Here is a 21004-nt window from a genome sequence, read left to right as displayed (position 1 = left end):
AATTTTAGATCTTCCACCGAGAAGCTTAATCAAGGAGAAAAGTACGTAAGTGAAATTCATACATATCCTCAATGTTTCTTTGAATATAAGTGTACACATCATTTATCATGGGGACATTCTAAAAAACACCAGCACGCTCAAACATTTCTGGTTCGGGCACTGAGGTGAGAAATGGGCCAAATTTCTACCGGAATGAGTTGACGAATTCAGCTAGGAATTATAATCAATAAAAACGTGATCTATTTGAATTTCTGTTTATACAGGCGATGTACATAATAGAGCTTTGGCTCAAACTTTTATCCTTCACCTACATCTCTTCTTGAATATGCGGACAATATGATCCTAATATGCTATGTCTCTTTTAATAGAGGGTGCTTAGAACATACGCGTTTTCTCGCGTGATTTACTTGCGTGACGTCCTATTCTGCATCGTTCTCACTCGCGCAGATTTTCCAGAACAAAAGGTCATCTAGTATTTCACACACCCTATGGCTATCTGGAGAGGAATGTTCATGTCTCTTGTATAGACGTTCAGATAGATCTGAATTATGTTAAATACTTCAGTCGTATTTCGTCCCTTCGGCGTTGCCGTGCCTCTCTTTCTTTAGCCTTTTGTTCAGCTCTTTCTTTCATCGCTTGTTTTCTGAAAGAGATACAAGTAATTCATATGAATGTTCCTATTATTTTCATCTTCTGTCGTAGTCTCCCAGATATTTAAGGGAAGTCACACGACACTGTTTCGTGAGCGTCACGCAATACCTTCAAAATCCATTTGCAACATAACAAGGGCCAAAAGGAGCTTTTTCTTTCAGCCATGATCACTGTAAAAGTTCTCTTAAAAGTTTTGATGCACTGTTGGGTAGAGTGGAAGTGACTATTAAATATTATTATTATTATTATTATTATTATTATTGCCTTGATGTTACAACAACTTCTCAGGAAATGCTCACAAAGGAATAATGTTTCATCGTTAGTTAGGAGAATTACCTTAAGAGGAAGTGACAGGGTTTATAAGTTATGAGTCTTTCAAAATTGGTTTTAAAACGGACCCTATTCGTAGACCTTCCCTGTGATGGTAAGAAGTCTAAGGAACGTCCTTTTGGGTGTCTCTCCTCTGGCCTTTCATGCAATCATTTAGACTAAACGAAGGTGTAAACTTTCTTTCCTTTTTTTTTTCTTCAGAATGAAAATTTTACCTTATCTCCTCATCACTCGCAATAGGTTCTGATTGAGCACCTCCAAAACATGACCCAGTGCAACATGTTGTGGTAGTAAATAGATTGCCAGGATCTTTTCCGATGTACTGATTTCGATAAAAATATCCTTGTTTCCTATAGCATCGAAAAAATACGAAGAGGTAAACGTGAGAATTTATATAGTGACCTGGATCCGAGAGGGGAGTACAAAAACAATTGAATTATCGGTTCTTTACGCGCTAACATCAAGGGTACTTTTTATACATTACGCCGCTTTTGTGGTAACATTTTCATGCGAAAAGATCTGTTGGCCACTTTTTTTGGTATTTGATAGAGATTACTTTCCTGGAAGATCATCAACCGATGTGTCAGAGAAGTGTTAATTCAACGATATACAGGGACCTGAAGTGTTATCACAAATCACGCTTGCAACTGTCTCTTTGAATAAAAAAATTAAATTAAATTTAAAAAAACTATATTTGAACCATCTTCTACGCAGTTTCCTCAGTAGTTTCTGATTTATTTACGTTTTCGGGGGTGACTAGGAGCCCTGTCCCTATTTTATGCAAAGAGAACTGAAAACTTGTTCCACGACAGAAGGGTGCAAAACTACACCCTGGGTAGCGACGCCTCCAGGTGAGAGCGTTTAAAGGCTGGAGGCACCCTCCCCTTCCCACGCCTTCAGCCACCCTCACGCCTTTCCGACTTTTGAGTCACGTGATCTCATTTAAATTAGCCACCATATTGGTGCGCATCACTTACCTGTAAACGTATGACCACGAGTTGTTTATTATAAAAAAAAAATTAAAAAAGAAAAAAGGTTTAATGCGCGATTTTTGGCGGTGGGACCCGAAGTTGTTGTGATAAAGGAATTAATATGACAAGAATACCTTCAATTAGTAGAGGAGAAAAAGTACGGAAACGTTCCGAGGAGAGGCGAAACAAATGGATTTCTGTGATCAGCAGGGAAGATCTCAATGCACAGACAACATTTTCAGTCAATGCTGCGTCTGTGGTAAACATTTTATCTCTGGAAAAGTGGCTAAACTGTGGGATCATCACGATCCAGATTGAGTTCCGACCCAAAATCTAGGTCATCAGAAAATTGCAACCTTGCAAGACGAGAGAGCCAGAGGTCGTGAGCTGAAACGTGTTCCAGGAGACTGAACGTGAAAGACACCTTCGGGATGAATTAAAGTCCAAAAAACAAAAACTTGATGAACCTGGAGAAAAGGTTATCGACAGTTCCTTCGATATCGAATCAGCAGTGCGCACCAAGCTCAGCAATAGAGGCTTTCTTTTGCATTTGCTGAGGTCAAAATAAAAGTTTTCCATTTCCGCTTCCGTCGGCGCTGGCACTTCCGGTTTCTTAACGGGGCTTTTGGTGAAACAGAAGACTTCCGAGCTCTAAGAAACCTGAAGTCCCTCAATGAGATTCTCTTTCTTTTCATCAAGGTCGTCTTTCATTTTCTTAGCGGACTTGAAGTTAATATCGCGGACACGAGAGTATTCCACCTTGTTTGCGAAACTGGGAAGTATCCAAGGCACTTAATTTGTATACAAGAAAGCCTTCCCTTGACCTTTGTCCAAGCCTCAAGGTAAAATAGCACCCTAGCTATGTGCGAACATGATTCAGCAAGGCCTACCTTACATCCCAAACAATGAGCGCAGTTTATTGTTCCACCCTTCGCGGTAATAATCCAGATTTGAATCAAGGTATCGTTCTGCTGCTAGTGTCGCACTTTTGCCAACACCACGAACTTGTTTCCGTGATATGTCCTTGAACGTTGCAAACAAAGCGCGACACCATTTGATTGTAAGCCTCGAGACTGCGGAAGTCTTTAAGTTGTTTTTGCGCATAATAGCTAGTCTCGAGAACCAAATAGCAGTGCAAATCAGTCGATTCCACCGGCGGTAACCAATCAGGCTCGAAGCGTTTCCAATCTATCAAAACAGGATCGATTCCGATAGTCGAGATCTTCTTTAGGTAACGTTCTCTGACTTTTACATCCAGTTTTTTTAAACGTGATCAGACAATGGAATTTGGACGACATGGTCTGGATCAGAAGAAGTAATAGCAATTTTTTCGGCAGACGCCATACATTTAAATTTTTTCGATTGTAAACTGGACGGAACTATAAATTTGGACCGTGTTTGCATGTAATAATGACACTGAGATGGGCACCAACATGGCGGAAATTAATTCTGCGACGTCACGTAAAAATGATCTATGAGGAAATGCTTGAGAAAGACATGCTAGACAGGGAGATTACGCACTTTTTTGTGTTTCAGTTTCGACCCGTTTTAAAGAATGTAAAGTGTAAGTGATTTCGAAGTATCACAAATTCTACATTGAATACTTTGGTTTTGGAATATTTAATTTGGTTCGGGAACTGTGAAGAAGCATGTGGGGTTTTTGTAATAGACAATTACATGGCATTGTTCACGTGACTTGTGGCATCTTGATTGCTACCTCGTTTGAATAAACATGTTTGCTCATATCATATTATATTTGGAAAGAATCAAGTTCAGCGACACTACTCACACTAATCGGAGCCGCTTCTCTATTTGTTTTATAATAAAGGATCCGTTAAAGTACCCAAGCATTACTTTCAATTTCCAAAACAAACTTTATTTCCAAAGCGAACAACAGTGTCGTCAGCATGCTCTATCCTCTCATAAAGCACGCTACAATAAGCCAATCAGAATCCCTGTTAGAATGGTTCAAATACTCTGATTGGCTGTACAAGACTAAAGCTGTCAAAAGTGTCAAACCATCAAAGTTCAAAACCATCAAAGTTCACATTCTACGATAGTTTACAAACTAAAATAGTTCGGCAAGTCGAATTTAACACTTTTGCTTGAAGTTTTTAAGTCTGTAATACAGAATCTTGAAGTGAAATGTTCAGTGAACTTCAGCCGAATTATGGCTCATAAAAACACGTGAGTTTTTTCACATGACAAGGTAGAAAACAAACTGTTCAAGGCGATGTAGTTTCTGAGGCTTGCTTTACCGTGATGACCGGAGATCGCCATGATGAGCGAGCCGCGATGAACTTCAGCATGATCATATTCGCTAGGACACCGTCATGATTAGTATGAATTTTAACAGTTATGCCAGTTTGGTTATATTTTTCATCATTTCTGTTTTGTTCTGTTTTGTTTTTGAACACTGAACTTTATATACTATACGAGTGTTAGCTGTGTTTGATTTTTATTACCGTACGTAAGCTTGCAATCTAACTGAGCGTGAAAATCTTTAAAACTCGGAATGTCTATTTTGTTTTTCCTTTTAATAACGTAAATTACGGCGCCTGGTTTGTTTACAAACCTTTGTTTGGTTGTTCTGTTGCTACTTGCTGGCTCGCTTGTTCCGAAATTTCAGTTTCAATTATCGGAAAAAAGCTAAAAAGAAGTCACGGAAAAGATTGAACATATTACAATTTGGCAGATAGTGTGACAGCTTTAGCTCAGCTCTATGCTCTATACTCTCATAGAGCACGCTCTTTTAACCAATGACAGCGCGCGTTATATCCGAACTTTATTATAAAAAACACTAGCACGCTCAAACATTTCTGGTTCGCGCACTGAGGTGAGAAATGGGCCAAATTTCTACCGGAATGAGTCAACGAATTCAGCCAGGAATTATAATCAATAAAAACGTGATCTAATTGAATTTCTGTTTATACAGGCGATGTACGCAATAGAGCTTTGGCTCCAACTTTTATCCTTCACCTACATCTCTCCTTAAATATGCTATGTCTCTTTCAACAGAGGGTGCCAGGAACATACGCGTTTTCTCGCGTGATTTACTTGCGTGACGCCCTATTCTGCATCGTTCGCACTCACGCAGATTTTCCAGAACAAAAGGTCATCCTGTATTTTACACACCCTATGGCTATCTGGAGAGGAATGTTCATATCTCTTGTATGGACGTTCAGATAGATCTGAATTATGTTAAATACTTCTGTTGTATTTTGCCCCTTCGGCGTTGCCGTGCCTCTCTTTCTTTAGCCCTCTGTTCGGCTTTTTCTTGTTTACTGAAAGAGATATATAATAATTCATGCGAATGTTTCAATTATTTTCATCTTCGGTCGTAGTCTCCCAGATATTTAACGGATGTCACACGACACTATTTCCTGAGCGCCACGCAACACCATCAAAAAATCATTTGCAACAATTTGCAACATAACTGAGGCCAAGAGGAAGTCACACGACATTATTTCGTGGACGTCACGCAACACCATCAAAAAGTCATTTGCAACATAACTGAGGCCAAGAGGTGCTTTTTTTTTTCCCAATAACGATCACTGTAAAAGTTCTCTTAAAAGTTTTGATGCACTTTTGGGCAGAGTGGAAGTGAAAATTAAAGATTATTATTATGTTCATATATTATTATGCTCACAAAGGAATAATGTTTCATCATTAGCTAGGAGAATTACCTTAAGTTCTTGGAAGTGAAAGGGTTTACAACTTATGAATCTGTCACAATTGGCCTCAAAACGGACCCTATTCGTAGACCTTCCCTGTGATGGGAAGAAGTCTAAGGAACGTTCTTTTGGGTGTCTCTCCTTAGGCATTCACGCAATCATTCAGACTAAACGAATGTGTAAGCTTTCTTTTTTTTTTTCTTCAGAATGAAAATTTTACCTTATCTCCTCATCACTCGCAATAGGTTCTGATTGAGCACCTCCAAAACATGACCCAGTGCAACATGTTGTGGTAGTAAATAGATTGCCAGGATCTTTTCCGATGTACTGATTTCGATAAAAATATCCTTGTTTCCTATAGCATCGAAAAAATACGAAGAGGTAAACGTGAGAATTTATATAGTGACCTGGATCCGAGAGGGGAGTACAAAAACAATTGAATTATCGGTTCTTTACGCGCTAACATCAAGGGTACTTTTTATACATTACGCCGCTTTTGTGGTAACATTTTCATGCGAAAAGATCTGTTGGCCACTTTTTTTGGTATTTGATAGAGATTACTTTCCTGGAAGATCATCAACCGATGTGTCAGAGAAGTGTTAATTCAACGATATACAGGGACCTGAAGTGTTATCACAAATCACGCTTGCAACTGTCTCTTTGAATAAAAAAATTAAATTAAATTTAAAAAAACTATATTTGAACCATCTTCTACGCAGTTTCCTCAGTAGTTTCTGATTTATTTACGTTTTCGGGGGTGACTAGGAGCCCTGTCCCTATTTTATGCAAAGAGAACTGAAAACTTGTTCCACGACAGAAGGGTGCAAAACTACACCCTGGGTAGCGACGCCTCCAGGTGAGAGCGTTTAAAGGCTGGAGGCACCCTCCCCTTCCCACGCCTTCAGCCACCCTCACGCCTTTCCGACTTTTGAGTCACGTGATCTCATTTAAATTAGCCACCATATTGGTGCGCATCACTTACCTGTAAACGTATGACCACGAGTTGTTTATTATAAAAAAAAAATTAAAAAAGAAAAAAGGTTTAATGCGCGATTTTTGGCGGTGGGACCCGAAGTTGTTGTGATAAAGGAATTAATATGACAAGAATACCTTCAATTAGTAGAGGAGAAAAAGTACGGAAACGTTCCGAGGAGAGGCGAAACAAATGGATTTCTGTGATCAGCAGGGAAGATCTCAATGCACAGACAACATTTTCAGTCAATGCTGCGTCTGTGGTAAACATTTTATCTCTGGAAAAGTGGCTAAACTGTGGGATCATCACGATCCAGATTGAGTTCCGACCCAAAATCTAGGTCATCAGAAAATTGCAACCTTGCAAGACGAGAGAGCCAGAGGTCGTGAGCTGAAACGTGTTCCAGGAGACTGAACGTGAAAGACACCTTCGGGATGAATTAAAGTCCAAAAAACAAAAACTTGATGAACCTGGAGAAAAGGTTATCGACAGTTCCTTCGATATCGAATCAGCAGTGCGCACCAAGCTCAGCAATAGAGGCTTTCTTTTGCATTTGCTGAGGTCAAAATAAAAGTTTTCCATTTCCGCTTCCGTCGGCGCTGGCACTTCCGGTTTCTTAACGGGGCTTTTGGTGAAACAGAAGACTTCCGAGCTCTAAGAAACCTGAAGTCCCTCAATGAGATTCTCTTTCTTTTCATCAAGGTCGTCTTTCATTTTCTTAGCGGACTTGAAGTTAATATCGCGGACACGAGAGTATTCCACCTTGTTTGCGAAACTGGGAAGTATCCAAGGCACTTAATTTGTATACAAGAAAGCCTTCCCTTGACCTTTGTCCAAGCCTCAAGGTAAAATAGCACCCTAGCTATGTGCGAACATGATTCAGCAAGGCCTACCTTACATCCCAAACAATGAGCGCAGTTTATTGTTCCACCCTTCGCGGTAATAATCCAGATTTGAATCAAGGTATCGTTCTGCTGCTAGTGTCGCACTTTTGCCAACACCACGAACTTGTTTCCGTGATATGTCCTTGAACGTTGCAAACAAAGCGCGACACCATTTGATTGTAAGCCTCGAGACTGCGGAAGTCTTTAAGTTGTTTTTGCGCATAATAGCTAGTCTCGAGAACCAAATAGCAGTGCAAATCAGTCGATTCCACCGGCGGTAACCAATCAGGCTCGAAGCGTTTCCAATCTATCAAAACAGGATCGATTCCGATAGTCGAGATCTTCTTTAGGTAACGTTCTCTGACTTTTACATCCAGTTTTTTTAAACGTGATCAGACAATGGAATTTGGACGACATGGTCTGGATCAGAAGAAGTAATAGCAATTTTTTCGGCAGACGCCATACATTTAAATTTTTTCGATTGTAAACTGGACGGAACTATAAATTTGGACCGTGTTTGCATGTAATAATGACACTGAGATGGGCACCAACATGGCGGAAATTAATTCTGCGACGTCACGTAAAAATGATCTATGAGGAAATGCTTGAGAAAGACATGCTAGACAGGGAGATTACGCACTTTTTTGTGTTTCAGTTTCGACCCGTTTTAAAGAATGTAAAGTGTAAGTGATTTCGAAGTATCACAAATTCTACATTGAATACTTTGGTTTTGGAATATTTAATTTGGTTCGGGAACTGTGAAGAAGCATGTGGGGTTTTTGTAATAGACAATTACATGGCATTGTTCACGTGACTTGTGGCATCTTGATTGCTACCTCGTTTGAATAAACATGTTTGCTCATATCATATTATATTTGGAAAGAATCAAGTTCAGCGACACTACTCACACTAATCGGAGCCGCTTCTCTATTTGTTTTATAATAAAGGATCCGTTAAAGTACCCAAGCATTACTTTCAATTTCCAAAACAAACTTTATTTCCAAAGCGAACAACAGTGTCGTCAGCATGCTCTATCCTCTCATAAAGCACGCTACAATAAGCCAATCAGAATCCCTGTTAGAATGGTTCAAATACTCTGATTGGCTGTACAAGACTAAAGCTGTCAAAAGTGTCAAACCATCAAAGTTCAAAACCATCAAAGTTCACATTCTACGATAGTTTACAAACTAAAATAGTTCGGCAAGTCGAATTTAACACTTTTGCTTGAAGTTTTTAAGTCTGTAATACAGAATCTTGAAGTGAAATGTTCAGTGAACTTCAGCCGAATTATGGCTCATAAAAACACGTGAGTTTTTTCACATGACAAGGTAGAAAACAAACTGTTCAAGGCGATGTAGTTTCTGAGGCTTGCTTTACCGTGATGACCGGAGATCGCCATGATGAGCGAGCCGCGATGAACTTCAGCATGATCATATTCGCTAGGACACCGTCATGATTAGTATGAATTTTAACAGTTATGCCAGTTTGGTTATATTTTTCATCATTTCTGTTTTGTTCTGTTTTGTTTTTGAACACTGAACTTTATATACTATACGAGTGTTAGCTGTGTTTGATTTTTATTACCGTACGTAAGCTTGCAATCTAACTGAGCGTGAAAATCTTTAAAACTCGGAATGTCTATTTTGTTTTTCCTTTTAATAACGTAAATTACGGCGCCTGGTTTGTTTACAAACCTTTGTTTGGTTGTTCTGTTGCTACTTGCTGGCTCGCTTGTTCCGAAATTTCAGTTTCAATTATCGGAAAAAAGCTAAAAAGAAGTCACGGAAAAGATTGAACATATTACAATTTGGCAGATAGTGTGACAGCTTTAGCTCAGCTCTATGCTCTATACTCTCATAGAGCACGCTCTTTTAACCAATGACAGCGCGCGTTATATCCGAACTTTATTATAAAAAACACTAGCACGCTCAAACATTTCTGGTTCGCGCACTGAGGTGAGAAATGGGCCAAATTTCTACCGGAATGAGTCAACGAATTCAGCCAGGAATTATAATCAATAAAAACGTGATCTAATTGAATTTCTGTTTATACAGGCGATGTACGCAATAGAGCTTTGGCTCCAACTTTTATCCTTCACCTACATCTCTCCTTAAATATGCTATGTCTCTTTCAACAGAGGGTGCCAGGAACATACGCGTTTTCTCGCGTGATTTACTTGCGTGACGCCCTATTCTGCATCGTTCGCACTCACGCAGATTTTCCAGAACAAAAGGTCATCCTGTATTTTACACACCCTATGGCTATCTGGAGAGGAATGTTCATATCTCTTGTATGGACGTTCAGATAGATCTGAATTATGTTAAATACTTCTGTTGTATTTTGCCCCTTCGGCGTTGCCGTGCCTCTCTTTCTTTAGCCCTCTGTTCGGCTTTTTCTTGTTTACTGAAAGAGATATATAATAATTCATGCGAATGTTTCAATTATTTTCATCTTCGGTCGTAGTCTCCCAGATATTTAACGGATGTCACACGACACTATTTCCTGAGCGCCACGCAACACCATCAAAAAATCATTTGCAACAATTTGCAACATAACTGAGGCCAAGAGGAAGTCACACGACATTATTTCGTGGACGTCACGCAACACCATCAAAAAGTCATTTGCAACATAACTGAGGCCAAGAGGTGCTTTTTTTTTTCCCAATAACGATCACTGTAAAAGTTCTCTTAAAAGTTTTGATGCACTTTTGGGCAGAGTGGAAGTGAAAATTAAAGATTATTATTATGTTCATATATTATTATGCTCACAAAGGAATAATGTTTCATCATTAGCTAGGAGAATTACCTTAAGTTCTTGGAAGTGAAAGGGTTTACAACTTATGAATCTGTCACAATTGGCCTCAAAACGGACCCTATTCGTAGACCTTCCCTGTGATGGGAAGAAGTCTAAGGAACGTTCTTTTGGGTGTCTCTCCTTAGGCATTCACGCAATCATTCAGACTAAACGAATGTGTAAGCTTTCTTTTTTTTTTTCTTCAGAATGAAAATTTTACCTTATCTCCTCATCACTCGCAATAGGTTCTGATTGAGCACCTCCAAAACATGACCCAGTGCAACATGTTGTGGTAGTAAATAGATTGCCAGGATCTTTTCCGATGTACTGATTTCGATAAAAATATCCTTGTTTCCTATAGCATCGAAAAAATACGAAGAGGTAAACGTGAGAATTTATATAGTGACCTGGATCCGAGAGGGGAGTACAAAAACAATTGAATTATCGGTTCTTTACGCGCTAACATCAAGGGTACTTTTTATACATTACGCCGCTTTTGTGGTAACATTTTCATGCGAAAAGATCTGTTGGCCACTTTTTTTGGTATTTGATAGAGATTACTTTCCTGGAAGATCATCAACCGATGTGTCAGAGAAGTGTTAATTCAACGATATACAGGGACCTGAAGTGTTATCACAAATCACGCTTGCAACTGTCTCTTTGAATAAAAAAATTAAATTAAATTTAAAAAAACTATATTTGAACCATCTTCTACGCAGTTTCCTCAGTAGTTTCTGATTTATTTACGTTTTCGGGGGTGACTAGGAGCCCTGTCCCTATTTTATGCAAAGAGAACTGAAAACTTGTTCCACGACAGAAGGGTGCAAAACTACACCCTGGGTAGCGACGCCTCCAGGTGAGAGCGTTTAAAGGCTGGAGGCACCCTCCCCTTCCCACGCCTTCAGCCACCCTCACGCCTTTCCGACTTTTGAGTCACGTGATCTCATTTAAATTAGCCACCATATTGGTGCGCATCACTTACCTGTAAACGTATGACCACGAGTTGTTTATTATAAAAAAAAAATTAAAAAAGAAAAAAGGTTTAATGCGCGATTTTTGGCGGTGGGACCCGAAGTTGTTGTGATAAAGGAATTAATATGACAAGAATACCTTCAATTAGTAGAGGAGAAAAAGTACGGAAACGTTCCGAGGAGAGGCGAAACAAATGGATTTCTGTGATCAGCAGGGAAGATCTCAATGCACAGACAACATTTTCAGTCAATGCTGCGTCTGTGGTAAACATTTTATCTCTGGAAAAGTGGCTAAACTGTGGGATCATCACGATCCAGATTGAGTTCCGACCCAAAATCTAGGTCATCAGAAAATTGCAACCTTGCAAGACGAGAGAGCCAGAGGTCGTGAGCTGAAACGTGTTCCAGGAGACTGAACGTGAAAGACACCTTCGGGATGAATTAAAGTCCAAAAAACAAAAACTTGATGAACCTGGAGAAAAGGTTATCGACAGTTCCTTCGATATCGAATCAGCAGTGCGCACCAAGCTCAGCAATAGAGGCTTTCTTTTGCATTTGCTGAGGTCAAAATAAAAGTTTTCCATTTCCGCTTCCGTCGGCGCTGGCACTTCCGGTTTCTTAACGGGGCTTTTGGTGAAACAGAAGACTTCCGAGCTCTAAGAAACCTGAAGTCCCTCAATGAGATTCTCTTTCTTTTCATCAAGGTCGTCTTTCATTTTCTTAGCGGACTTGAAGTTAATATCGCGGACACGAGAGTATTCCACCTTGTTTGCGAAACTGGGAAGTATCCAAGGCACTTAATTTGTATACAAGAAAGCCTTCCCTTGACCTTTGTCCAAGCCTCAAGGTAAAATAGCACCCTAGCTATGTGCGAACATGATTCAGCAAGGCCTACCTTACATCCCAAACAATGAGCGCAGTTTATTGTTCCACCCTTCGCGGTAATAATCCAGATTTGAATCAAGGTATCGTTCTGCTGCTAGTGTCGCACTTTTGCCAACACCACGAACTTGTTTCCGTGATATGTCCTTGAACGTTGCAAACAAAGCGCGACACCATTTGATTGTAAGCCTCGAGACTGCGGAAGTCTTTAAGTTGTTTTTGCGCATAATAGCTAGTCTCGAGAACCAAATAGCAGTGCAAATCAGTCGATTCCACCGGCGGTAACCAATCAGGCTCGAAGCGTTTCCAATCTATCAAAACAGGATCGATTCCGATAGTCGAGATCTTCTTTAGGTAACGTTCTCTGACTTTTACATCCAGTTTTTTTAAACGTGATCAGACAATGGAATTTGGACGACATGGTCTGGATCAGAAGAAGTAATAGCAATTTTTTCGGCAGACGCCATACATTTAAATTTTTTCGATTGTAAACTGGACGGAACTATAAATTTGGACCGCGTTTGCATGTAATAATGACACTGAGATGGGCACCAACATGGCGGAAATTAATTCTGCGACGTCACGTAAAAATGATCTATGAGGAAATGCTTGAGAAAGACATGCTAGACAGGGAGATTACGCACTTTTTTGTGTTTCAGTTTCGACCCGTTTTAAAGAATGTAAAGTGTAAGTGATTTCGAAGTATCACAAATTCTACATTGAATACTTTGGTTTTGGAATATTTAATTTGGTTCGGGAACTGTGAAGAAGCATGTGGGGTTTTTGTAATAGACAATTACATGGCATTGTTCACGTGACTTGTGGCATCTTGATTGCTACCTCGTTTGAATAAACATGTTTGCTCATATCATATTATATTTGGAAAGAATCAAGTTCAGCGACACTACTCACACTAATCGGAGCCGCTTCTCTATTTGTTTTATAATAAAGGATCCGTTAAAGTACCCAAGCATTACTTTCAATTTCCAAAACAAACTTTATTTCCAAAGCGAACAACAGTGTCGTCAGCATGCTCTATCCTCTCATAAAGCACGCTACAATAAGCCAATCAGAATCCCTGTTAGAATGGTTCAAATACTCTGATTGGCTGTACAAGACTAAAGCTGTCAAAAGTGTCAAACCATCAAAGTTCAAAACCATCAAAGTTCACATTCTACGATAGTTTACAAACTAAAATAGTTCGGCAAGTCGAATTTAACACTTTTGCTTGAAGTTTTTAAGTCTGTAATACAGAATCTTGAAGTGAAATGTTCAGTGAACTTCAGCCGAATTATGGCTCATAAAAACACGTGAGTTTTTTCACATGACAAGGTAGAAAACAAACTGTTCAAGGCGATGTAGTTTCTGAGGCTTGCTTTACCGTGATGACCGGAGATCGCCATGATGAGCGAGCCGCGATGAACTTCAGCATGATCATATTCGCTAGGACACCGTCATGATTAGTATGAATTTTAACAGTTATGCCAGTTTGGTTATATTTTTCATCATTTCTGTTTTGTTCTGTTTTGTTTTTGAACACTGAACTTTATATACTATACGAGTGTTAGCTGTGTTTGATTTTTATTACCGTACGTAAGCTTGCAATCTAACTGAGCGTGAAAATCTTTAAAACTCGGAATGTCTATTTTGTTTTTCCTTTTAATAACGTAAATTACGGCGCCTGGTTTGTTTACAAACCTTTGTTTGGTTGTTCTGTTGCTACTTGCTGGCTCGCTTGTTCCGAAATTTCAGTTTCAATTATCGGAAAAAAGCTAAAAAGAAGTCACGGAAAAGATTGAACATATTACAATTTGGCAGATAGTGTGACAGCTTTAGCTCAGCTCTATGCTCTATACTCTCATAGAGCACGCTCTTTTAACCAATGACAGCGCGCGTTATATCCGAACTTTATTATAAAAAACACTAGCACGCTCAAACATTTCTGGTTCGCGCACTGAGGTGAGAAATGGGCCAAATTTCTACCGGAATGAGTCAACGAATTCAGCCAGGAATTATAATCAATAAAAACGTGATCTAATTGAATTTCTGTTTATACAGGCGATGTACGCAATAGAGCTTTGGCTCCAACTTTTATCCTTCACCTACATCTCTCCTTAAATATGCTATGTCTCTTTCAACAGAGGGTGCCAGGAACATACGCGTTTTCTCGCGTGATTTACTTGCGTGACGCCCTATTCTGCATCGTTCGCACTCACGCAGATTTTCCAGAACAAAAGGTCATCCTGTATTTTACACACCCTATGGCTATCTGGAGAGGAATGTTCATATCTCTTGTATGGACGTTCAGATAGATCTGAATTATGTTAAATACTTCTGTTGTATTTTGCCCCTTCGGCGTTGCCGTGCCTCTCTTTCTTTAGCCCTCTGTTCGGCTTTTTCTTGTTTACTGAAAGAGATATATAATAATTCATGCGAATGTTTCAATTATTTTCATCTTCGGTCGTAGTCTCCCAGATATTTAACGGATGTCACACGACACTATTTCCTGAGCGCCACGCAACACCATCAAAAAATCATTTGCAACAATTTGCAACATAACTGAGGCCAAGAGGAAGTCACACGACATTATTTCGTGGACGTCACGCAACACCATCAAAAAGTCATTTGCAACATAACTGAGGCCAAGAGGTGCTTTTTTTTTTCCCAATAACGATCACTGTAAAAGTTCTCTTAAAAGTTTTGATGCACTTTTGGGCAGAGTGGAAGTGAAAATTAAAGATTATTATTATGTTCATATATTATTATGCTCACAAAGGAATAATGTTTCATCATTAGCTAGGAGAATTACCTTAAGTTCTTGGAAGTGAAAGGGTTTACAACTTATGAATCTGTCACAATTGGCCTCAAAACGGACCCTATTCGTAGACCTTCCCTGTGATGGGAAGAAGTCTAAGGAACGTTCTTTTGGGTGTCTCTCCTTAGGCATTCACGCAATCATTCAGACTAAACGAATGTGTAAGCTTTCTTTTTTTTTTTCTTCAGAATGAAAATTTTACCTTATCTCCTCATCACTTGCAATAGGTGCTGGTTGAGCAGGTCCAAAACATAACCCAGTGCAACATGTTGTAGCAGCAAATAAATTTCCAGGATCTCTTCCGATGTACTTATTTTGATAAAAATATCCTTGTTTTCTATGACATCAAAATAATACGAAGAGTTACACGTGAGAATTTATATGATGACCTTGATCAGAGAGGACAGTACAAAAACATCTGAATTATCAGTTCTTTACGCGCTAATATCAAGGGTACTTTTTATACATTACGCCGCTTTTGTGGTAACATTTTCATGAAAAAAGATCTGTTGGCCACTTTTTTGGTAATTGATAGAAATTACTTTCTTGGAAGATCATCAACCGATGTGTCGGAGAAGTGTTAATAAATCGACGTACATGAATGATCATTGTAAAAATTCTATCCAAAGTTTTGATGCACTGTTGGGCAGAGTGGAAGTGACAATTAAAGATTATTATTATTATTATTGTCTTGATGGGGTGTCATCACAGATCACAGATCTGAAGTGTCATCACAGATCACAGATCTGAAGTGTCATCACAGATCACAGATCTGAAGTGTCATCACAGACCACGCTTGCGATTGTCTTTTTAAATGAAGAAATAAAATAAATGAATTTTAAAAAAACAATATTTGAACCATCTTTTACGCAGTTTCCTCAGTGGTGTCCAATATTTTTACGTTTTCGGAGGTCCTGAAAAGTGCTTTTGATCAAGCAAATACTTGTCAATGTAGCAAATCTTCTACTTGCGATGATTGCGTGACCTACGCGTCAGTTATATAGCATCCACCTTCTAAATAGGGGTTTTAAATAATCACGATGCAATCACGAGTTCTTCACGATGTACACTGGGTTGCTCATTGTTTTTTTAAAGAATAAACTGTCACAGACTACTACACAGTTCTTTAATGGATTAAAAGCACAAAGCAAAAAGGCTACAAAGAATTGCGCTTATAAGTTTATGTTCCTATTTTTTCAACATTTGAAACTTGATAATGACCGTAGAACGGTTGTCACGTCGTTCTAAGAAATTTTTACCGCTTCTTTTTGCTGTTAAATAGAAAATTTACGCCGAGAAAAAGCAATAGAAAAGAAAGAGTTACAAGGTGGCGTATGTGATCTTCTTACCTTTGGGTTTCAATAGTTTTGAAATTGTAAACCTATTTTTATTTCTCGGAGGAAATTACAGCAAAAAGATCACCAGGTCTTCAACTCATGCGCCGATCAATTCGAAGCTTCAACATCTCTCCCCTGGGAACCCACAGGCATTTGACCGTCATCCGTGCCCGGCGGGTTAGCAATTTTCAACTGAGCCTGACTGGGGTGGCGTTTTAGAACCATAAGAGTCAAGTCGGCTTTCCAGCAGAATACAAGTGTTATATCCTTAAATACGGAGGAGTTTAAGGTAAATAATTTGCATTCGCGAGCGAATGGTTCAGAAGAAAAGGTCTACAAGTTTTGGGATTTTTAAAAAGCTTGGTCAATGTGTGGGAAGTCACGTTCGCTGATTTTGCTTTTCACAACAAGTAAAAGAAAAGCAAACTCTAATTTGTTTATAGATTCAAATTTGTTTTGACGAACTGTTTTTGAGAGGTTTCACATCCACATATTCTCGTTCTCTCTGAGCAATAAAGGAATATCCAGCAATAGCCATATGCATGAAATCATTTTGTGCTAGCTCGGTCACTTTCGTACACGCTTCTTGTTAGCGAAACTAGGATGCGTAGACTGGGGTAGCAAAATCATTAACTAAGCGAAATGGATTCATCACTGGCACGCTACAGTTAACAAGAGGTTCTGCATGAAGACAACGGGCAGTCTACAACAGAAAGATAGCTCGAAATTGGAATGCTCCGTTTCACTCTTCTTTGCTGTGCCATTAACTCTTACACTTACAAAACTAACGTTAATTGAGATTAAAAATCGTCTAGGCGCCATGAAATGAAAGAATGAAACATCTGCCCCAACATTATCGCCCATCAAATGTTTAATCAAAGTCTAGATTCATTACTAAAAAAACAGCATATGTAACCTTACTCACACTTCTCCATTTGCATGTGTGTAAAAGCCATGTCCGTGTAAGTTATTCCATCGCCATTGTCCCTTGTACGTGTCACCATTGCTGTAGTGATACGTTCCTTCGCCATGCCGAAAGCAAAGAAAGGTGTCTCCATCGTAGGGATTTATCATTTCGTAGTCTTTTGGTTCACCAGAAGCACATAGACCCATCTACGAGCGGTAAAAGTTCGGTTAGGAACTGTGTGTTGATATTGTGAGCTGATCATAAACAAATTCAGATCTCATGTGAAAAACGAGAACAACATCGCGTGATTTCAAACTTGCGTGACCTCAAAGAGCCCGTTTCGAGGTCCCTTTTAGAGAAGGAAAAACATTGAAATTAACTCGCAAACACAATATCTTCGTTGAACTTCTCGTTGTTCACTTCAACAGATTGAAAATCCTTCCTAACTTAACATAAATGTTGATTGACAGTTTTTGTGAAAATGAAGATGAACAGGTTTTCTTTAGACCCTGGCGAAAGTTTGTCTTTTCCAACCAAGATATCAGGGATATATAAAAATATATATATGTATTTTTTTCTTGTTTAGTTCAATCTTTATCTCGCCTTCCTGGCGTGAGGATCAGTTTCCCCGAGTGACCTGCCTTCAGGGAATAACAACGCGTTCTCTGTTATTTCTATGCCCCCTTGATAGCGAATTAACCGCAAATTATTCGGTTCCTTTTGCGTTTTTCAACCCTGCCATTTCATCACCTAAGCGGAGTACACAAAGCGTTCATTTCGTAAAATATTTATTCAAGTGAAGCAAACAGTAAAATAAACTTCATGTTTGCATTTTTTTTCCTTTTTCCGCCCCTCCTTTGAAAATGAATTTTTTTTTTTCAAATCCTTTCCCATTTTCAAATCTTAAACTTCAAACAAATTGTTTTTGCAATGTAATAATGTTAATTTTGTTCTCCTCCTTCTGTGCAAATTCGTAGAACACAACGCCTATCGATCTCCTTAATTCTTGATTAACTGGCTAAGCGTGCAAACAAAACTGCGCGACATACCAGCCGATAATTGGCTGGAGTTGTTAATCCATATTCATAAGATTTGAGTAATTTTCAGCAAACGACGCTGCCTACCGGAAAGTCAAGAAGTGTCGTTCTAGCTGCTGAAGATAAATTTAGTGGATTAAAGAAGACGTTTGACCTGCAAAGAAGAGCAAAGGAAAGCAGTTTTACCCTACTAAAACAGAAGGTGAACAGTCTTTTGAGAAAATATTTTGGAGAGAGCTGAGCGCAACATCTTATTCAAACGAATGAACACGTGTTGAGTGCTTAGTTTGAGCGGCTTTTCCACTAGAAAGTTTATTTTAATTAATAAAGGGTGTCGGCCTCAGCATTTAGAGAAACGAAGGTTGTAACCAATTGTGTCAGAAATTCATCGCTATCTTTCGGTCGAACGCTAAAATAAAGACGTAGGTAATGTTAGATTCACTGGCGGACGTCATTCTGTCGTCAACTCTTTACACCCTAACATCAGTATGCATCTTCTCCATACTATTTTCCATAAATGTCCTAAGGTGCTGATAAGGAGAACTTGTTAACATCCAAGAGCTTCTTTAGTCGGTGATCATTTCCTTTATTCTCGCGACCTTAAGAGAGTGTCTCTGTAAGAGCGGTCCGGTCGATTTTGCTTGAGACACAGATTTCGCTCGTTTCTCGTGTGTTGTAAGACATTCATGTACCTATACTAAAACCACAATCAGTTTGATCGAATCTCTTTATTTTTCAGAGTTTTACGGAAATTAAATTTCACTCGAGCGAAGGCTTGTCGTGACACTTTTCAAGACTTTAATTTCATACAACTTTGGAGGACAATTTACAAAAAACTACGGAACTCAGCAAAAAACAAATACCACAGCCATGTATATTAACTCTATCTTATCTATCGAGGTGACTTTCGTAAACATCACGTGTCAATCAAGGAAACAGGGAGACTTGAATGACACCTTATCGGTTCGCCTAAATCACACACGCCAAAACCGATCAAATTCAAGGTAAATTTTTGAAAAAGTGAGGCGTTCTTAACTGATCCAACTAACAAAGCTAGGAAGTAGGTGCCATAGAAAAGGTAACTACAGAAAAAAACTTTGCGGCCCGACCTTTACGAGAACTTTATAACTCCGTGAACTTACCTAATTTTCGGCAATCTCCAAGTTTGGCCGCCATTTTGAGGGACTTGTTTACATGAAGCGTAACCGATATAAATCAAGCAGGTAGATCTAAAACCGTCAGAAATACATACGAAAGCAATTCAAATGAACTTTACTTTCAATTCAAGCGGCAAAATTTGAAATTGTTCGTTAAACTTACCATCCCCATGCGACCATTTATCCCAACAATTCAAACACTACAACTTTCTGAATTCCCCTCGTCGATTCCACGGCAAGAAATAACCTGTGCCACTCAAGCTTCGACTCGAATGTGAAGTACGAATCAAATAACATAGCTGCTTCATCTTCGCGGCAATATCACGCTGGTATTTTGATTTTCCGATCGACAAGAACGGTGATCAAGAATCGATCGGTTTGTTTACCTCATAAACGTGACCGCTGACCAGCTACTGAGTGAAAACAGTACGGTTCAGTGGCGAGGGGCGGGGTGAGGGGTGGGTGCGGGCAGATTATCAAAAGATTTTTGGGAACATTCGAACATATGCATTAAAGCATCATGATAAACATTAGGATTCTCAGTCTTAATGCGAAGGTATGCTTCGTGTTGCAGACAACTTTCATTTTACTCAGTGTTCTTTTTTATTTCAAATACATTTCGTTCCAAATAGGACTAGCATCAGTTCATAGATCTAAAGACAAATCTTTACCACGTAAATAAATGTGTTTAGATAATCGAGATAACCATTTAACCTATTGTATCGCACCGGAAATAACGTGTCTTGTCTTTGCCCAACTCTGAGAGCGTGGAGCGGCAAAGACGCGAGATACGAGTCTCGCGTGGAGCGGCTTCTCCATGCTCACAGGATACGCGTGGCCTCACTATCTTTAAGAAAAGTAAGAGACTGCTCGAAGTCTGTATTCCGTTCAACCATTTCATAAGAGTGACGCGAGCCTTTCAATTGAGTGAGAAAGTCACAAACCCATTCTTTACCTCACGAGCGTAACCACTGACCACTCACGAATTACAATAGGCTTCTCCTTTGACGCGGAAATTGAAATCGTATCGAATATACAAAGTTATTGTGAGTTCCTTTAGATCTCCCGAACTTGTATCGCGTTGGAAACAATTACAAGTACAGGAAGAAGTCGTTCATTAGCGAGACGTTCATTATGTCTCAGGACTCCTTTTTGAATAGTAAAGATGGAAAAAACTTTGGTTCATCGTGTGGCTTAAGTGGTTTGGTACGACTGTCTGAATGCAATGACGAAGTAAAACATCATTTGATAAGCTGCCACCTGTCTAAAGACGTTTTTAAGTGAATTGAGCTAATCTTGGCAAAGATTGGCCTATTTCACCTCGCTCAGGAGGATAAACAAAAAAATGTGGATTTGCTATAGGCATCGCCACACTCTGGGGAAGTTTTGGAGAAGTGCAAAGGTAACATGTCAGTATCCTGATCATGATGGTATCAGGAAGCGTATCCAAGGCAGAGATGTAATTACCTTGCATATGTCTCAGGACATTCAAAAGCTGTTTGGAGTTATTATTCCAGTGGAATCAGGTAGTCTTCAGTAATATTTTCTGTTATCTATTTTTGTCACGTGACATATCTGCTCGAAAAGAGAAGAAATTCTTTATTAGATGAAGGGTACTTAGG

At 39.2% G+C, this 21004-nt stretch overlaps 3 protein-coding genes across 5 annotated transcripts in view; 1 reads left to right on the top strand and 2 right to left on the bottom strand.

Annotated features, from left to right (window-relative positions):
• Positions 1 to 432: 432 nt before the first annotated feature.
• LOC113665434 (uncharacterized) overlaps positions 433 to 21004 on the bottom strand; it is a 25109-nt gene continuing 4537 nt past the window's right edge. The window contains exons 2-5 of one of the 2 annotated variants that reach the window (XM_089184394.1): positions 18313 to 18379; positions 17207 to 17394; positions 15147 to 15281; positions 433 to 643 (exon numbers count right to left, since the gene is read on the bottom strand). In XM_089184394.1, coding sequence (XP_089040520.1) covers positions 547 to 643; positions 15147 to 15281; positions 17207 to 17394; positions 18313 to 18379 — 487 coding nt within the window. In that variant the 3' untranslated portion in view covers positions 433 to 546. Of the gene's footprint in view, positions 644 to 13698; positions 14537 to 15146; positions 15282 to 17206; positions 17395 to 18312; positions 18380 to 21004 lie in introns of those variants that run through there. The other variant, XM_089184395.1, reaches the window with a different exon arrangement.
• The window catches only part of LOC149039046 (uncharacterized), a 41025-nt gene continuing 30409 nt past the window's right edge, over positions 10389 to 21004 (bottom strand). The window contains exon 2 of the mRNA XM_089184398.1: positions 10389 to 10631. Within this exon, the coding sequence (XP_089040524.1) occupies positions 10493 to 10631 (139 nt within the window). The 3' untranslated portion in view covers positions 10389 to 10492. The remainder of the gene's footprint in view (positions 10632 to 21004) is intronic.
• Positions 20720 to 21004, top strand: part of LOC149039048 (uncharacterized) — a 2225-nt gene continuing 1940 nt past the window's right edge. For both annotated transcript variants that reach the window (XM_089184396.1, XM_089184397.1), the window contains exon 1: positions 20720 to 20908. In XM_089184396.1, the coding sequence (XP_089040522.1) occupies positions 20728 to 20908 (181 nt within the window). In that variant the 5' untranslated portion in view covers positions 20720 to 20727. The remainder of the gene's footprint in view (positions 20909 to 21004) is intronic.

This window comes from Pocillopora damicornis, chromosome 10 (assembly GCF_964200805.1).
Source record: "Pocillopora damicornis chromosome 10, jaPocDami1.2, whole genome shotgun sequence".
Lineage (NCBI taxonomy): Eukaryota > Metazoa > Cnidaria > Anthozoa > Scleractinia > Pocilloporidae > Pocillopora > Pocillopora damicornis.
The sequence above is the reverse complement of the archived record's forward strand: the minus strand, read 5'-3'. Positions and strand labels throughout refer to the sequence as shown.